The sequence below is a fragment of the Brachycentrus maculatus genome, unplaced genomic scaffold, assembly GCF_059751285.1.
Source record: "Brachycentrus maculatus isolate JH-2025_06_01 unplaced genomic scaffold, ASM5975128v1 h1tg000670l, whole genome shotgun sequence".
In the NCBI taxonomy this organism is placed as follows: Eukaryota; Metazoa; Arthropoda; class Insecta; order Trichoptera; family Brachycentridae; genus Brachycentrus; species Brachycentrus maculatus.
The window spans coordinates 77,835-98,798 of record NW_028281403.1 but is presented as its reverse complement, the minus strand read 5'-3'; the positions used below and the strand labels follow the sequence as shown (position 1 = coordinate 98,798).

Sequence of the window (20,964 nt, the reverse complement as noted above, 5' to 3'; positions counted from 1 at the left end):
TTCTATATTTCTGAGTGCATTTTCCAAGCTGAATCTGTACCGCGTCACTGAGCAAAATCTGCAAGTATTTTGTAAGTAATTTAAAATTTTTAAAAATATATATTAAAAAACTAATAAAATATGTCTAAGAATATTTATGAGGGTATGTATGAGGAGATGCATGAATGTAGAAGAGGCAAAGAATGTTTACAAAGATAGAGTGGTGTGGCGTTCGATTCTCTCTACCTACCCCTGCGGGGAAGCGGCGTGATGGTTAGTTAGTTAATTAGTTAGAATATTTGAAAATTCATGGAATTTCAACTCTGGATTGACCCGAAAATAGTCCTGACTTGAACCCTATCGAGAACTTGTGACATAAAATGGCAATCAAATTAAATATACATACAAAATATGGTTAAAAAATCCATACCAAAAATATTGAAGCAGTAATAAAAAAGGAACAAAAAAGTAGGTACTGATTATGTTTGTTTTTGAGAATTGTTAGTGTTATGTACTTATGTAATTTTATTTTTAATAAAGATGTGATTTTTTTAAATTATAAGAGCATTTTTCATTTTTATGCGAAAAAATCTAAAATCTACAAATTAACTACAAAATTTTTGGTATATCATCTTTAAAAAGTATAACTCTGAAATATGGACTGGAAAACTATCAAGATATCACCACAAAAAAAAATAATATGGTTTAATCCAGAGAAAATCCAAATTTTGTGAACAAGTATTAGGACACACTCAATATGTTGTAAATAAATTATCTGGTCAAATAATAAGCTGAAATAATAAAAATGAAAATGATATTTTCCGGCGTTTCTCATGTGTGTGATTATAATCCAGGATTCGGTCCCCACATGCAGATACAGGAGTTTCTGCTCAATAAAAAGCTTCTTTTCATCTCACCAATAGATGTCTCTAGTAAAGTTCTAGTGATTCAATAACAAGAATTTGAGTAGTGTGGTTATTAATAATGAGTAGAATTGGTGAATGTTACACGTGTGTTAAGTGATCACTTAAACCAGCCATTGACGGTCGTCAGCCCTGTAAATCCCCAGACTTCCATATTCTTCGTCATCTTTGATGAGATGTCAAAAATATAAAAAAATATGTAAAATATTCCGGCCGTCCAGTCAGTACATTCAACATATTTATTTATCATGTTTCATGAATATAAACAATGTATCACGATGAAGAGAAAACATTTGAGGGTGTCATTGACGCCAATTTAAGGTTTATATTTCAAGGTTCCATACGGTTCCAAACCGTCTTTAAATAAACGGAGTTGAATTTCAAGAGAATGAATTTCGATTGCCGTGAATACACAGAAATAATGGAGAGTTCTTATATTTCAATAATACAATATATGTATGAAAATGTGTAATTTGCTATAGTGTTATTATTAGTTTATATTTCTGTGTTTTTACAAAGTGGTGTAAAGTCACGTATCCTTTACTGAAGAATTCTTATTTTGCATATAATAGTGGTGGTGAGTGAGCTAGGCTACCATGCTGGAGGTCCCAAGCTCGATTCCCAAGAGGCTCAAAATAAATATTAATGATTTTTCAGTCTAACATTATTTTTTTATGACCCTGGACAGGTACCTGAAGTGGAAGTGTGATCACATTTCATTCGTGTATTTAACGATCAAGATAACACTGCTTCTAAATGATGCAGTCCCCTATGCACCATTGGGTGCGCATAAAGGTTAAAAGACGAAAAAGACCCTTATTTGTTCAATAATAATCCAACATCTCTGTCTTAATCCTCATTATTGAGGGTTGTGACCCTTGTCGAAGCAATGTCTCTTCTCCAGTTATCCTTTGACTGCGCTGCACGTAGCGCTCCAACCTCCGAGGTGCCTGCTGCTGCCATGCTCATCGTGTGAGGAATCTTCCTCTTCCTCTCTTCTCCTCCAGGCTACCGATTACAACCAGTCGTTCCAGGCTATCCTCATTGCCACGCGCAACGCAAAGTAACTGATGAATCCGTCGTGTACAAAAATTGGCCTGCATTAATAATATATTTTTTTGTTCTCATCAAATTTTTGTTTTCATCCCATCAAAGGTGAAGAAGAATATGGAAATCTGAGGATTTACGGGGCTTACCTATTCTACCCATGATATACAACCACACCACTCAAAATCTTGGATGTTCTATATATATGAACCAATTTTTTAATCATTTTTCTTGAATCACTAGAACTTTACTATAAACATCTATTGGTGAGATGAAAAGAAGCTTTTTATTGAGCAGAAACTCTTTTATTAGTATGTGGGGTCCGAATCTTGGATTTTAATCACACACATGAGAATGAAAATATCACTTTTATTTGTATTATTTAAGCTTATAATTTGACCAGATAATTTATTTACAACATTTACAACACTCAAAAAGTTGTAAATACTTTTTTGTTTGTCGTTTGTTTTTGATATAATGAATATACTGAAAATTATATTTTAGCTGTTTGCCTAGTAGGTATGTATGCATTAAAACATAAAAGGGAAAACCAAATCGAAAACAAGTGAGAACCCTTCTTTTCTTTGCTTATCCAACTTGCTTATCCAGGTAGCATTTTTAACTGTGAAAGCTTTTACTCTGATGTTTGTGAAAGAGCAAAAAGCCAATATCTCTACGGCTATAGCTTCAAGGACAACAGCTTCCGATCCGGTCTGCTCTTAATCCCGAACAATGTTCCCAAAATAACAATCTCGTTTTCAGACGTCGATCATTGAAAACTGCGGTGAATTATTCCGAAAAACCAAGCAATGCGATTTATCGATGTAAGCTTCACAAGTTAGGAGAAAGGGACTTTAAAGGTCAGTTTTTCAAACCTCGTCGTTTCATCAATGTCTAAAATAATTCATTTCAATTTCATTCGAATAATAATCGGATTTTTCAGTAATTTTTCATCTTCATATATAGAAAGAAATCCCAAAAAAACCTTTTCCTAATGTTCTATTCACCCATATTAATATCGCAATACTTTTCAAGACCTTCACAAAACATCTAACAAAGTAATTTTCTCAATGTTTATGAAAAAATCTTTTGATAAACAAACAGTTTATAAATAACGAAAACTTTGCATCAGTTATGAGGTTTTTCCATGTCTGTAAAGGTTATTTGTAAAATGAAAATAAAAACCTTTAGTTAGTACCAGTCACGTCTCATAATATTTGCAACTGAATCACCGCCTAGTAAGATCGAAAACTCGAAAATCAAAGAATCAGCATCAGAAATAAAATACATAAAAAAAAGGGTTTTAACTTCTATGCGCACTCAGTGGTATTTAGGGCACTACATCCCATGACGCAGTGTTATCTTAATCGTTGATAATTTAAAACTCAACATATGAGAACTCAATTTATAAGCTTGTTTCACATAATCTCTTAGTTTATGAACATCTTTTACTTTTTATCAACATTTCTGTTAGTCAAACGGCAAACGTGCTACTTACAGAAATGATTGAAAATCTAATACGCTATCACATTGGTAACTGCGTTCGTGTGTGTGCAGATGGCTTCATAATCGTTTTAATCACATAGAGTTGACTAATCAGTTTTCACTTCATGCAACGAAATGTGCCTAAAAGTGACGCGTCTTTAAAATGTCCCTCTCCATTCTCATCTATTTGTCAATTATCGAATCGCCACCTATGTAGTTTCATTTGAAAAATCTTTTCTAAAATGAACTACTTCAACATATTCGAATTAATAAAACGCAATTATTGTTGTAAAAAAAATTACGGTTGAAAAACGTGGCCATGATACTGAATATGTGTTTGTATTAACTCTGCATTGCTTGCACTTTGGCAGTCTGGTCCTAACCAGCGTGCGGTTCACATCCAAGCACGCCTACTCTCGCGCGAGGTCGTGTCCCATACTAACTTCTTTTTATACTCTTACTATGACTGACCAAAAGCAGTCAACAAAAACATTTTTTTAAAGCTTTTGAGACTTTTTTAGTTATAATTTGTTTATTATCTTAGTGACTATCGCTTGCTTTAATTAATTAATATTCTTGTTAAAAACTTCGCCTGGTATAGTTCATTCATGCAAAGTTGGCAGTAAAAAGTCAACGATGCATCCGATTTTGAAGATAGGGACCGTGTTTCTGGTGCTTCTTCTGATGCAGGAGTCCAGAGGAGAGTGTCCCAAAAGATGTATGTGCCAGAGGAAGCAAGTTAGATGCATGCATCTTGGATTGGAGGTCATTCCCCATATTCCCGAAGACACCGTTCTAGTGTAAGTACACTTATTTCTCAATTATTTATCATTTTTTTTATATATTTTTTAATGCATGCGGATCAAATTGCATTCCAAGACTTTATTAAAGCTTTTAACCTTTACTGTATGAAAGTAAATACTTATGGTTATATGCTTTCTCGAATCGAAGTCTGAAAATGTCATTTAGTACTAGTCAGTTCTCATCGAGCCAATAAATTATTTTTTATTGTGAATTATTTGAATTTTATAACTTATATTAAATAATATTTCAATTACAATTATTACATTTTTATCTGTTTATTTTAACTATCGTATTTGCATTTAAATACGAGTGTGCATTATCTTTATACTTGTGTAATTATTAAGCTTTTATTTATTTATATACATACCTCTAACTTCCAGGGCCGTATTAACGTCATATTTTTATACCCCGTACTATTGTAAAAGATCAAAATGTACACAAGGACTTTCCTGGTTATAAACAAGGAATCGTTTTCTCGATGGGGTCTTCTATTGGAGATTGGCATTTATAGTAATTTATTATCTTGATTTCGCATATTACAATACCTATGTATCAAAACAAAGTATCTGCATCAGTACCGGTTTCGAAGACTACACAGATATCCTATCGGCCATTCTATCCAGCTTCACGTTTTATATCTTAACATCTAACGTATTTAAATTGCATCCGAAAGTAAGTAGATGAAGAAGGTATATATCCACATATATGTATGTATAATAGTGTTGATGTTGTCGGTGTAGCAAGAAACCAGTTGTATTATTAAACTCCGTGATCAAACGATGTTCATCGTCTTTTCCTTACAAACCTCGTATTTAAGAATCATTATTATTTTTATTATAAAGATAAATATTTGAATTTTTATTACATATTCACACAAATATTTCAATTTCATACTATTTCTATGAGACTAAGCGGCTTATTATTGGAAATAGGTATCAAATTGTGGTAGAGTGGGTTCGAACCGAGAAACTCTGACTTAAGAGTCAGCGATACTAACCACGGGACCACAACCTGACATATTTTAAAACATTTATTTTCCGAAACGGACCGTCTTCAGGATACTAATTGGTCAAAATTTAAATATGTAGTATTTTGAGTAAAATCATAAATAAATCGGAAAAATCTTAGGTTTTCATTAATTCAAACCCTTATCCACACTCGATGGTGCATAGAGCACTGTATCATATTAATGCAGTGTTATCTTGATCGTCAACACATGAAGGAAAGGTGAGCAGGCCTCTGTTTTAGGTGCCAGGGTAATATTGAATGAGTAATAGAGTAAATAATCACCTATCTCACCCAAACTTATTTTGTTTTTTTTTTACTAGACATGTAATAAATATTTTGTAAAGTATTAACAATATTTTTTTATAGGTTTCATTTAGCACGTCAATCAAAATATTGTGTTCAATAGGCCACTTGTAAGATTTCATTGTTTGGTGCGAATTAAATCTCCTTCTCACCTGGCTAGTCCTCCAAATAAAAATTAGTTACTCTTAGTCATACTTAAGTCCGTAGACTTCAAAAATAGAACTTCGCAGATAGGTAAGTGTTAAACTCTTATGTCCCATAATGTACATCGCAAATTCTAAATGTTACCACGCTTGTATATTCCAAGGACTTTCTTCTTCCTGGCTCCATCTCAACTTATCTACTTGTCTAATGTTGACAAGCAAATTTAACAAATAAAAATCTATCAGCGAAAGCTAAACTGGCAGTACACAACGGAGTTCTGGTTCCAACCCTTATGTATGGAAGCGAAGCTTGGAGTTGGCAAGAGAAGGATGAACGCAGACTGAATGCAGTCGAAATGCGATCCCTCAGACAAATGTGTTGCAAAACGATGTTTGATAGATGTTCGGATGATGAAATAAGGAAAGAATGCAAGGCTGAGATAAGTATTATCGATAAAATTAAGAAAGGTGTGTTGAGATGGTTTGGACATATGGAACGTATGAGTGAGGAAAGAACGGTTAAACAAATTTATGAGGCGAATGTAGTTGGAAAAAGAAGCAGAGGAAGTCCGAGGAAAACCTGGCACAATCAGGGAAGCGGCGTGATGGTTAGTTAGTTTAGTTAGTCTAATGTAGACTGTTGAAGTCAGCTCTCCTCATCTTCAGGTTGTAGGTCCTTCAATCATAAAGAACATCACCTAGGTCATGCCTTCAAATCATCTTATCTTTCTCTAGCATCCATATTTTTTTGATCTTCCTTTAGATTTCTTTCGAGAAAGATCCATGACGATCGCCCGGTTCACAATATGTTCAAGTTCTCTTCATCCTATGTGCCCATACCATCTCAATTGCCTTTCCTCCACCTTACTATTGATGTCAGTAACTCCCACGCTTCTCTCTTTATTTTATATCCAGGGATACCCCAGCTGACCATCAAAACATTCGCATTTCAGCATTTTCTAGTTGCCTAGACTTTCTGTTATACAAGGTTCAGCATTTGGAGCCATAGAAAGCGGGTCTAATAATTGTTTGGTATTATTTTTTGACATCCCATTAAAGATGAAGAAGAATATGGAAGTCTTGGCATATACGGGGCTGACGACCGTCATAGGCTGAACAAGTATTTGGACACACTCAAAATGTTGTAATTGTTTGGTAGACTATTAAGATTCACCACAAAGGACTATAAATAAGAATAATTTTACCGTTCCGAGGATAAAAGACACAAATATAGAACAAAAGCCAGGATATGTAAATAAGCAAAACATTTTTCAAGAAGACGACTTTAAATAAAGATAAATATCCGTAAACTATATTTTAAACGAACATTTTAAATTTAGTTTAAGGATATTGTTTTATTTTTACTTCTCACGATAATTAAAACACAATACTGGTTATGTATGGTTGTGTATCTGATAGTAAGTAAGTGTTTTAATAAAATAGTATATGAACTACAATTCGTGAGAAACCTGTGATGGTTATAGGAACTAAGATTGCCTCGAGCGATTACTAGATTTGAAGCCCTGACCTTAAGGTCACAAACTTGCGTGCACCGATAGGCCTGGTTTTGATAAACTAATCTCTTACGCAATGCACCCACACTCTCACAAACTCTCAAGTTGAACTTCACTAAATCATTTTTTTTTTTGACATCTCATCAAAGATGAAGAAGAATATTATACGTTTACGCCTGTCATAGGCTGGTTTAAGTGATCACTTTACACACGTGCAGTATTCACCTATTCTACCCATGATTGACAACCATACTACAAACATTTTGGGTTCCATCTTGTGGGGTCCCGTCTTGCAAAATGTCCCTTCCATTGCCATTTGAGACTTGCTAAATGTTTAATGTTTTTAAGCCAAGTATTCTTTAAGTCGCAACTTTCTTTTCTCTATATCCAGGTAACATTTTACGTAAATGATTTTTTTCTTAAAACACCGCTTTTTCATTGAAAAAAATAAGTTACTATATATATGTAATAAAATACCTAGGTACCTACCTATACATTTTATTAAGTACTTACAAATAGTACCTACTTAAAACAGTTCTACCACCAGACGTCGCATGCGTCGCACAGAATAAAACAAAAGACATTCGATAGAAAAAATATAATATTCTGAGCTGTCAGAATCAGATAGATAGATAGAAAAGTATTATAAAGATAAATTAAGAATAAACTTTAATTATAAACTTTAATTACAAAGCAACACATTGTTTATTTTATTATTATACACCCACTTTACAAAAAAAAATATTACCACGTTATATATATATATATATATATATATATATATATATATATATATATATATATATATATATATATATATATATATATATATATATATATATATATATATATATATATATATATATATATATATATATATATATATATATATATATATATATATATATATATATATATATATATATATATATATATATATATTTATATATATTTATATATATATATATATATATATATATATATATATATATATATATATATATATATATATATATATATATATATATATATATATATATATATATAAATTTATATGTATATATTCCATGCGTATTCCATACATATTCTAAAAAAAATCAATTTACATTAATTTTATGAGGTCATGAAGGCGTATGTTGAAACAGAATCCACTCATGTTGATAATGATAATGATAATGAACACACGTCCAGCCCTGAGCGCGGTCGAGCGCATTCTGATTTGAACGCTTGAGAGAAGCTTGAGATCTACGCTTTTAGTAATAGTATGTCATAGTTTATTTTACAAACCTCGCCTTTCTTACGTAAATTTTTAATCACTCGGTGAATTCATTCATTTCTGAGGCTTATTTTAAAAGTAACATGGCTTATAACACACCTTTTTGGGTTTATTATAATCTGATTACAAAAGTGATAAATTATACCAATTAAGGTATTGACACGTCGTAAATATAATCGTTATACTTAATTTAAATTTTAAAAAATGTTTATTTATTAGCTTGGGTTTGTACGTATTTTAATTAAATCCCAAATACTTTTGAATAAATTATGAAATACGAAGGTTTAAACCGGAGATTTTATACGTGCATATTATATAGATTGCTTTTAAAATGTTAAGATACTTAAAACAATCCTTGAAACTAAACGTATTAAGAATGAAAGAATGATGTCCCGTTTTGATTTTTTTAAATAAATCCTCATCATTACAAAGTAATTTTAAAAAAAACAAATGATATCATTTTCATTTTACCCCGTATTGACTCCATTTTTACCCACCATATGTAAATCATCTTCATTAAGTGGGTTTACTTTGTTAATTTGGCCCGTATTGACTCCATTTACCCACCATATGTAAATCATCTTCATTGAGTGCGTTTACTTGGTCGATTTGGCCCGTATTGACTCCATTTACCCACCATATGTAAATCATCTTCATTGAGTGCGTTTACTTGGTCGATTTGGCCCGTATTGACTCCATTTACCCACCATATGTATATCATCTTCATTGAGTGCGTTTACTTGGTCAATTTGGCCCGTATTGACTCCATTTACCTGCAATATGTAAATCATCTTCATTGAGTGCGTTTACATTGTCAATTTGGCCCGTATTGCCTCCATTTACCTACAATATGTAAATCATCTTTATTAAGTGCGTTTACATGGAATAAATCTACCACTGGAAAGTCTCCGAAATGCAATAGCCACTTGGTTAGTATTTTTGACATCATAAAATTCATGAAGAATATGGATCTCTGGGTATTTACAGGACTTAGGACCTGTCATGTGCTGGTAAGGTGATTATTTACATACGTGTAACATTCACCTTTATATTCATTACTGACAACCACAGTACTCAAATTTTGGAAGACATTGATACTACATATGTAATCAATCTCATGAGTTCATATCATCGATCTATGATTAGATTTAGAAAGCTTTTACTAAACAGAGACTCTTTTATTTGTATGCAAGATACTGACCCGAATTCTTTTACATACTGTAAAACACCCGATTTTCATATTTTTATGCAGCTTACACTTTGACTAGTTATATTATTTATAACATTTTGAGTGTATCCAAAAACTTATTCACATGAGATTGGTGATAAACGTACAAGGTCATGAGATAGAACATATATGTATGACTTCTAAAACTTGGGGAATGTGGTTGTCCATCATGGGTAGAATAGTGAATTTTGCTTATATGTAATGTGATCACTTAACCAGCCTATGATAGGTCATACACCCTGTAAATAATGAAACTTTCATATTCCTCTTCATCTTTGTTAAGATGTCAAAAAGTTAAGATAACTCCCAGGTAGATAAACCCCAGATTTGGACACATCAAAAAAACAGATTGATCTCGAATTTTGACGGAACTCATTTACTTCAAGAACCGACGATATTTACTCTCTTTAAATTGCCATCAATCTCATTTCCGTTTCCTTAATTCGTCTGTCAGTAAGTCTGAATATTAAAGATAGCTTGAAATTATCTCTGAAATTGCCAAAACCATGTTTTCGTTTTTACCTCAGTAGTTTAAATATATTTTATAAATTTTTAGCCTGTATGCCTTTAATATTTCTTCGTCTAAAAGCCGCCTCCGTAGTGTAATGGTAAGCAGCGGCGTGCATATAGAATTAATTAGGGTAGACAGTAGGGGTAAGTTTTAAGGTAAGTTAGGTTCTACTTACTAGGGTGGACAGTAGAGGTAGGTAGTAAGGTAAGCTAGGTTCTACTTAGTAAGGTAGCGTAGGTACTGGTTGCGTTTTTATGTCATGTAATTAAATTAGGATAGGCACTGCTTTTCGGCCTATATGGAATGCACGCCCCTGAAGGTTAGCGTGTTTAGCTACTATGATGGGGGCCCCGGGTTCGATTTCCAGGGGGGGGGGAAATAAATTTTAATGAATTTATTTTATATTACCCTGGTCTGGTCCCTGAAGCGCAAAAGTGATCACCTTGCCTTCATGTAAATAACGATCAAGATAACACTGCGTCAATACGATGCACCATTGGGTGCGAATAAGGGTTTGAAGAAGAATAATTTATGTATGTATGACAGTAGAAGTGCCGAAAAATGTTTGCAAAAACAGTTTAGTGTGGCGTTCTATTCTCTCTGCCTACCTGCGCGACGTAATGGCGTCACGGTTAGTTGGTTAGTTAGTTACGAGACTTTATTTATAAATAAATAATAATAATAAAAAAACTTCAAAATGATTTCGTCTGCCGTGCCTCACACAACTCGAATTACTGCAGTCTTAAAAGTGACGTTTTCACTGAATTTTGATATAATTAGGTCAATTTAAGCTGACGGTCGGTCTGTGTTTTAACACAAAATAGCTACATTCCTTCACCATGCGGTGCTACGCTTAGCTAGAATTCACTCACACACATATACTCACCAGTGTGACATATCTAGTTGATATGTCACACTGGACAGCTTCTACTAGCAATTCCAGATTTAGATTGACGCTGAACCCTTTCACGACTGAAGTCTTTTGGTCCTGGAGACGAAAATTCTCAATAATAAATATATGTAAATATATACATTTGTTTATATTTGCATCTATTGGTTAATTAGTTCATCTTTACCCGCTCCCTAAGTGGAGCATATCGCTCACTCCTTTCAACAACGTCACATATCAAAAAACTTGATTTTTCAAAATCAAGTTTTTGATGTATCAAAAATAAATATCAAGCCACCTTTTGAACTTTTTACTATGCAACAGATCTTTGAAGGTAATACCTGAGTATTTTTTCTCTATTTGATTTATTTTTAATTTATTTAAAAAAAAAACAATACATTTTCTTCAAAATGGAAAATCAACACTTTCTGCCCTGTAGCGGGTAAATATCTAGTTTAAAATATGCTGGGATATAGTACATTATCTAGGCATTCCGAAAACATGCACAACTGAAAATTGACGATTTTTGATAAATGACGTTGTTGAAAGGAGTGAGATGTATGATATGAAGTCCAAAAACTGCCTCCGGACTAACTCCCTTGCATTCTCCCAAGTCAGGATCGCGTTTCGAAGTTCAGACGAGAGCTGCTGACGAATCGTCAGCAGTGGTTATCCGAGACGGTGCGAACTTGATGCCTTGTTAAAAAGGCCATATATGTTATATCAATTCACCATTCTAACCTTACAAGCGCATTATAAACCAGTTACTTAAAAATAAAATATTGGAACATAAGCTAACCAAACCTAAAATCGGAATTAAATCAGCGATTTTACATAAACAAAAACGTCAATATGTACAAACTCTCTAAATAAAAGTTCAGTAACTAATGCCATGATGTATAGAATATATCAATACTTAGCTCAAAAAAGCACTACTTATACAATAGTTTGTGCTGGAAAAAAATAGAAAGATTTAAATGAAAAAAATACAATATTTTATATAAAAAACTTCCGATACTGGAGCAGTGTATAGTTATCGATCATGCGTATAATGGTGAATGTTACATGGATTTAAAGTGATCACCTATTATATTAACCTATGAGAGATCTTAATCCCTATAAATACCTTCATTTTATTCTTCACGTAGATAAAAAATCTACGTTGAGATATTAATAGAAAAACATGAAGTCAAAGACAAAGGTAAATTATCACGTTTATTCGCACTAAAATGGTGCATATAGTACGTTACAGTATCGAATCGTTGTGGTTAAAACTAAATCATTTTTAAATGAAGGAAAAGTGATTAATTCATTATTTCCAATTTTGAGATTTAAGAATGAAATAAATATAATCGACTTGATACTAATGTGAAGGATATTATGAATTAAATGAAAAATGATTGATAGGTATGAATTGGAGAATAGCAGTATTAGCACTCAGGATTGCATTCCTTCACTTGTAAAGGGTGTAAGATATATGTACGTAACTATCTTCTTTAACATTCACACGCTATATATATATATATATATATATATATATATATATATATATATATATATATATATATATATATATATATATATATATATATATATATATATATATATATATATATATATATATATATATATATATATATATATATATATATTTGTATATATATATATATATATATATATATATATATATATATATATATATATATATATATATATATATATATAATAAATATAATTTTTAATATTTTTTTTTTTTTTCATTAAAATGACAAAAATTTACATCAATTAATCGTTTGTAAACTAAGGTATATTTTTTTAGGAAGAACTCGCAAAGCCTCTACTTTTAGTGACTTGTCTGCAGGTAGGATAGTAAAAATAGAAAAGGTAAATGTGAATAATACACCACAAACACCCAGACCAGTTGAAAATAAATATTTCTTGAATTTATTTAGCTACTGGCTTGAATCGAACCTGCGACGACAGTTCTGCACTCTACCCAACTACGCCACGGGGTCTGCGATTGATCAAAATCAATTCGTTGCAAATTTAATTCGTCTTAAATATAGATGGCGTTCAATGACATATAAATTAACTTCTTACAGATTAGAATTGATATTTCTACGTACTTTATATAACAACCTCTGATAAAAATGCCCATTTTCTTATCGCAAAACTTTCGTACATGCAGACCAACCCAGAGAGATATTGCCATGCCGATAATTGCAAATAAAAATTCAATTTCGAGTCGAAAATTGAACCCGGATTCTCTGGTTACTTGTAGCAGACATACGTACATTACGGAAGCAGTCAATTTCTATATAATTTTGTGCTGTCCGCAAGAAATCGGTTACCGGTTTCGAGCCGCACTCCATCTTTCCATGAGAATTCTAATCAAATGGCACAATTAACCTTGAAGCCATGTGATTTATTTTTTTATTGATAAACAAATTAGCAGCTTTAGTATCGTAAATCGTACGAGCTCTCATTAGTCATTTTAACACGTGGAAACCTAACATTTTTTTGAGATTTCGAAAAATTAAAAATTAATAATCATTTAATTTCAAATCTAAAGTTTGATATATATCAAATAAAAACGAGACAATAAACTATCATAAAGAGTATTTTTGCCAAGAATTTTCAATCGTTAATGCTGTTGGTTTCAACAGCTAGCGCTGCCACTGTGGTAAAAAAATAATATTAAAAGAAAACCTTTTTAAGGACATAGGTATATAAAAATACGCGCGTATTCGAATGCAACATTGTGTCAAAAGTTCAAAGCAATCGTAGCATAAATGTAGCAGATTTAAGATGTACCTTCATTTTAATTTATACACATTAATGCTAACCTCTCTCTCTGGTCTCAATCCTGCGGATAGGTCTGTAGCAACAGATGACATCTCTTTCGCACATTCTCGTCTATTTTCGGAAACTAACTTAGAATTATTGAATTCTTTAAAATCCTAATCCAGGCCCTTTACGAGATAGTGAGTGTTTTGCCTAGAATTTTCACTAAGATTTTTCACCAATTTATAGAATAACATGAAATTATAGTCACTTTAAACATAAACTGTCCGCCTCCGTAGTGTAATGGTCAGCACGCTCGGCTACCGTTCTGGAGGACCCGGGTTCGATTCCCAGAGGGGGTAAAATAAATATGATTTTTTCACTGTAATATTTATTCAATATTACCCTGGACTTGGTACCTGAAGCGGAGGGCTGATAACCTTTCCTTCATGTGTAAACGATCAAGATAACACTGCGTTTATATGACGCAGTGCCCTATGCACCATTGGGGTGCGGATAAGGGTTTATTATTATTATTATTATTATTATTAAACATAAACAGTAAATTCATTCACAAGTACCTACGTATAGACTATAAAACTAGCAGTGTTGTTTTAAGGCATAGCTAGATTTTAGAATCATGTGGACGTTAAGTTTTTTTTTTTTAAATCAGGGTGCATGTGTAGTTTTTTTTTTAATCTTTTTAAAATACCACTGAAGCTGGAGAGCTAACCATCCAACCAAAAGGTGGACGGACACACACGATGACATTTTTTTATTCACTTTGATAAGATTTATGATGACTTGAACTTGGGTCGTTATCGGAAATAAACGCCTACAAACCGATAACCTTGCTACCATTTAATTTACGACAAAAATAACCCTGCACTGCCAAGGCATTACACAAAAATGCTTGATGATGATGAAAAAATGCCTTTCTCTAAGAAGAGCATTATTCAATATTTTTTAAATTATTTCTTACCTGTTATTTTTTGACATCTCATCAAAGATGAAGAAGAATATGGAAGTCTGGGCATTTACGGGGCTGACGACCGTCATAGGCTGGTTTAAGTGATCTTTTTACACACGTGTAACATTCACCAATTCTACCCATTATTGACAACCACACTACTCTAATTCTTGGAAGTTCTATATATATGTACCAATTTAGAAACCTTGTTCATGAATCACTAGAACTTCACTAGAGACATCTATTGGTGAGATTCTTACCTATTTCAATTATATTTATATTGTATGAAAAGGCATTTGAGAGATGTTAGGTGCCATTTTATAACATACCGGAAAATTCATTTTTTAACGCTCTCCTTATAATTCATCGTCCACTTTGTGTAATACAACTTTAAAGTGGTATTACACCAAGTAAACGAAGAATGATACGATATGAAGTGTACGAAGACAGATTGGTATGGTGTTCTTTTCTCTCTGCCAACCCCTGCGGGAAGCGGCGTGATGGTTAGTTAGTTTTTCTCACATGAAGGCTTTCAATCTTAACCCTTGACATAGTCTTTTTCTTCTTATTATTATAGGCCTTGTGGCCTGTTTTTAAGATGGATTAGCCTCCTGCGACGTCGATTCCCAGCTATCGGACCATCTTTCGGTGGTCTGCCCGGGAGTCGTCTACCATGGGGTTGGCCGTACAAAGCGAGTCTGGATGGTTCCATTCTCACATGCGCATACCATTGTCTTCTTCGTTGCCTTCCCCACCTAACGACATCTTCGACTCGCATATTTCCCTGATCTTGGTATTTCTCAATCTATCACGAAGACTCTTGCCTGTTATGCTTCTCAGGGTCTTCATTTCTGACACTCTAAGCGCATTTATTGTGGCAGCGGTGTCTGCTCTACTTTCGATTCCATACGTCATGGTGGGTCGGACACAAGTTTTGTATATCTTGATCTTGCTGCCGATCTTCATGTCAGGGTTTTTCCATAGTAATCATAATAAATGGTAAAGTTTTTTTTTAATGTTTTATTTATTATTATTATGCTTCTAGTACAGTTTTAAAAAAAAATAATAAACTAAAAAACAAGAATATTTTACAATACTAAAATTTTAAAATTACAAGAACGATGATATTGAATGTTTTATGATAAAAACATGAATTTAAGATTCCAAGTTAAGTAATATCAGTTTTAAGAAGAAATTGTCTTAAGTTTTCTCTAGTTGCATAATAAGTTAGAAAATATATTTTAGATAATGATGAAACCTTGGTAAACTAAGGAAAAAATGTATATCTAAGCCCTTCGGCACCATACAGCACGTTTACAAATGTTGTACATGCATTGACTACTATGCATAGCAGTGGTGGCTAACTTAGGCATACCGAGCGCCACTTTTTCACAGACACGCCATACAACTCAAGTAAAACTTTAACCTTTCTTATTTCCACCTTTATGGCTGTAAAATTGGGATAATAATAGGAGCTGTTTAAGAGAGAAAAAAAGAATAACTCTTCTTCTACTTCTTCTTCTTTTTCTATATCCTAATGATCTGTTTGTGCCTCCGCTTGTAGCTCTTGGGATGTTGACTCCCAGCTGTCTTTCCGCCTTTTTGGAGGTCTGCCTGGGGGTCTGCGCCCTTCAGGGATTACTTGAAGGGCGATACGTGGAAGTCTGTCATCTGACATTCTGTTTACATGATGATAACTCAATCCCAATTTTCAATTTATCAACTTACGCCTTTACAAAAGACACATGTTTAATAAAGCACACATACATAATAAAAAAAAACTAACTTACCATCACGCCGCTTACTCTCAAGAGTAGGTAAAGAGAATTGAACGCAACACCCATCTGTATATCCAAACAATCTTCGCCTCCTCCATAATCATGCATCTCTCCATTCATACCAGCCGATTATTCCAAGTTTTTACTTGATCACATTCAAATATTTAAAATACTTGATCATCAGACGAGAGATTGAAAATTTCAAAAGTTGTGGTGATTGAATTCCGATCATATTGGTGTTGAAAATACTATGAAGGATTGAATTATCAATCCGATTTTAAACACAGAGTCATCGAAAAATAATGCCAACATTTAAAATAACTATTACATGCAATTCAATAATATTTATGGTATCTTAAAATGTATGGGAAAAGATTTAAAATAAATTGTACATTTTTTTAGTATAATACGATTGTCCACCGTAATTTTCATCGCTCTGCTGATGTCTAGTGTGTACTGATCATTTCAAAAGTATCAATACAGCGTTAAAAATTTGTTGTCGCAGGAAATTTACATAAATCACCAAAATAAAAAAGTAAATCAACGAAGTATAACGATTTACACTTCGACTGTATAAGTGGGCGCAAGGATACGATGCGTCACGTGAAGTCAACTTAGGCGCAACGTTTGGCGCACGCGCCACTGTTTTGCCACCCCTGATGTTTAGTATAGTACTCGTGCCATATTCTAAACAATATGCGGTTGCGTTAACATTGTTTGTACATCTGGATATATATACACTGAATAACAATAATTTTCATTCAATAGAATTTATGTGTATGAGTGTCACGTTACCGTTTCTGGTAAATGTGAATTATACAGTCGATTACTGAATAACTTGCAAAGGGCCTCTAATAAACAATCTTCTATATTTTAAAACTCAAATATTAAATATTTATTCTGCATAAAACTCATATACAAAAAGAGATGCGATTCTTGTAACAATTTTGATTAATGTTTATGTTACGAGTATAATAATATTAAATACTATATACGTACGAATGAGGGAATGTGTGCGTGTGCATGTGCGTGTGCGTGTGCGTGTGCGTGTGATTGAGCGTGTGCGTGTGCGTGTGCGTGTGCGTGTGCGTGTGCGTGTGCGTGTGCGTGTGCGTGTGCGTGTGCGTGTGCGTGTGCGCTTGTTATTGTTGTTATATAAAGTTTATATGTTTGTTATTAACACTTGTGTGGCACACTGTCAAAATCTCTTATTTTTTTAGTGTGCGTTCACAATTAGCCAAAAAACCTTTTGTTGCTATGTTTATTTAATATTTTTATAAATTTTTAATGAAAAATCATACAAAACGCATCCGGTTTGCTCATTACAAATTTCTCCAAATCAACTTAAAATAAACGGACAAGAGCCCTATTGAACTCGTAATGGCCTTTAAATATTTATATATGTAGTTCAAGGAAGTTTAACGAAATTGACATGTGATTCTTAACTCCATGAGCTTATTTATGAACACCACTGCGATTGATTTAGATTTATTCATTTTGTTTTTTTTTATTCATTTTGAATAGAAATATATCGTCGATATTAACAATAATTTGCATACATTTTTATATTATTATTATTTCGCAGATTTAAAATTTCGTCTTAAAGTTTTATTTGTTTGTTAGTTTGTTTTATTTTAGTCGGGATTTATTACGTTAATTTTATTTTACGTTATGTTAAGTTTATTTTACGTACAAATAAGCTTACACATTTTTCCTTTGCCCATTTTACTTGCCTAGGAAAGAAACATATTTTTTTATGAAAAATATTGCGTTTTAAAAAAGCTCTACTTATTTTTGATCATTAATGTAAAAAAAAATATTTTATTCGTGTAGTTTATCGTACTTGTAATTAGTCCAGTACATCCTTAGATCATATTTTAAAACCACAATGTTAAGCATATAATAAATAATAATAAAACCCTTATCCGCACCGCAATGGTGCATAGGGCACTGCGTCATATAAACGCAGTGTTATCTTGATCGTTTACACATGAAGGAAAGGTGATCAGCCCTCCGCTTCAGGTACCAGTCCAGGGTAATATTGAATAAATATGGCAGTGAACAAAATCATATATATTTATTTTACCCCCCTTGGGAATCGAACCCGGGACCTCCAGAACGGTAGCCGAGCGTGCTGACCATTACACTACGGAGGCGGACGTAATACTGTCTAGCTAACCAACTCATAATATTTGTATTTCATAGGTTAATCCAATCTTTATACACCATTCAATATGCTTTGTCCTTGTGATTTTAAAATTATTTCATTTAAACGAAGACGATCGAATCACATGGAAAAATTATGTAAATAATTTGAATAGGTCATTAGATTCGATCGCTTAAAGTTAATCACTAAATAGTACACTGTGTGTACTATTTAGTGATTAACTTTTTGCATACTGTGTAGTTGGGTATTTATATATTCTTACATACTTGACAATTTCACATCAAAAACTTAAGCTGGAATTAAATATTAACCGAGATAAGGTAACGAATAACATTTCAGTTAGGTAACCGAAAAAGTTAGTAACCTATTAGTCACAACTCTAATTTGAATGTATTATGTTATAGAACATAAATATGAAGTTCTCTAGAATATATTCCCCCGTCAGGAAATACATCAGTAGGAATAATATTTTGTTTACCATAGTATAGTATAAGCAAAGTCTGGATTTTATCATGGTAAAGTTATGAACTTAATTCGATCAGGTAATACAAATGAGTATCTTATTATAATTATTACATCCGCTGGTTTATTTTGTCTCAAATAACTCTTAACATAAAAACATTCTAAACATTTTTACCATAAATTAATATTTGAAGGTGTCTCAACTTAATATGGAACATCTATTCAAAGGATGTGAGTGAAAGATTGAATTTAAAGAATATTATGCATATTATGCATAGTTGTGAAGAACTATAATTGGAACTCATGATTTTATTTTTTGTATTCTGATGTATCAAATATTGTACTGTTGTTCTTCCTTTTAATAAAATAAAATATGGATATGAATGTAGACGATACCTGGGAGCACATCGAATCATGTATATATGAGTATATATATGTACACACACATATATATATATATATATATATATATATATATATATATATATATATATATATATATATATATATATATTATTCAAACGCTTATCCGCACCTCAATGGTGCATAGGACAATGCATTATATAAACACAGTATTATCTTACTCGTTAACACACGAAGGGAAGGTGATCAGCCCTCCGCTTCAGGTACCAGTCCAGGGTAATATTAAATAAATATTAGAGTGAAAAAATCACTCACATTTATTTGACCCCTCTGGGAATCGAACCCGAGATCTCCAGAACGGTAGCAGAGCGTGCTGACCATTACACAATATATATATATATATATATATATATATATATATATATATATATATATATATATATATATATATATATATATATATATATATATATATATATATTATAATTGGTTTATATTTTGGCATATTTATTTACTTTAAATATAATTAATTTATCTTCATGATATATTATACTTGTACAGGTACACATGGGCCATCTGGGTGAAATATAAATATAAATATTTAGAATTACACAGTATTTTATAACGTAATATACGTCCATTTTATACACCTCGTTTATTTTTGTATTTGCGTTCCCGGATTCACAAACAGTCTAGCAGTCTAGCATATCAACATAAATTTCTAAAAATTGGTTCGTTTTTTGAGATGTGTAAGCAAAAATACGACTGGGCTGCTCTATTTATGTCAAAAATGTTATACATAGATTTTAACATATGCATAAATATGGTAAAATCTTACCTCTTTCAGACAACACATACTTAATTCAATATACCACACATATATCGCGCACTCCTTTCAAGAACGTCATAAATCAAAAATCGTCAATTTTCAGTTGTGCATGTTTTCAGAATGCCCAGAAAATGTACTATATCCCAGCATAAGACGCATATTTTTAACTTAATGTTCACCCGCTACAGGGTAGAAAATGTTATTTTTGCTTTTTTAAGAAAAGGAATCGTTTAATTATTTTTTTAAATAAACTAAATATTTTTCAAATGGGGAAAAAATCTTCAGGTTTTACCTAAAAAGATCTGTTGCACAGTAAAAAGTTCAATAAGTGACTTGATATTTATTTTTAATACATTGTGTTATATTTTTAAACTTTAAAAACGTTCTCCTGAAAAATCAAGTTTTTTGATTTATGACGTTCTTGAAAGGAGTGAGCGATATGTCGAGAAAAAGATCTTATGAAAGGGGATGTAATAGAATGTCGATGAATATTGGTTAAGT

General features: G+C 32.3%; 1 protein-coding gene across 1 annotated transcript in view; it reads left to right on the top strand.

Moving 5' to 3' along the window:
- Positions 1-3,800: 3,800 nt before the first annotated feature.
- Positions 3,801-20,964, top strand: part of Pxn (Peroxidasin) — a 60,802-nt gene continuing 43,638 nt past the window's right edge. The window contains exon 1 of the mRNA XM_088274426.1: positions 3,801-4,234. Coding sequence (XP_088130552.1) covers positions 4,071-4,234 — 164 coding nt within the window. The 5' untranslated portion in view covers positions 3,801-4,070. The remainder of the gene's footprint in view (positions 4,235-20,964) is intronic.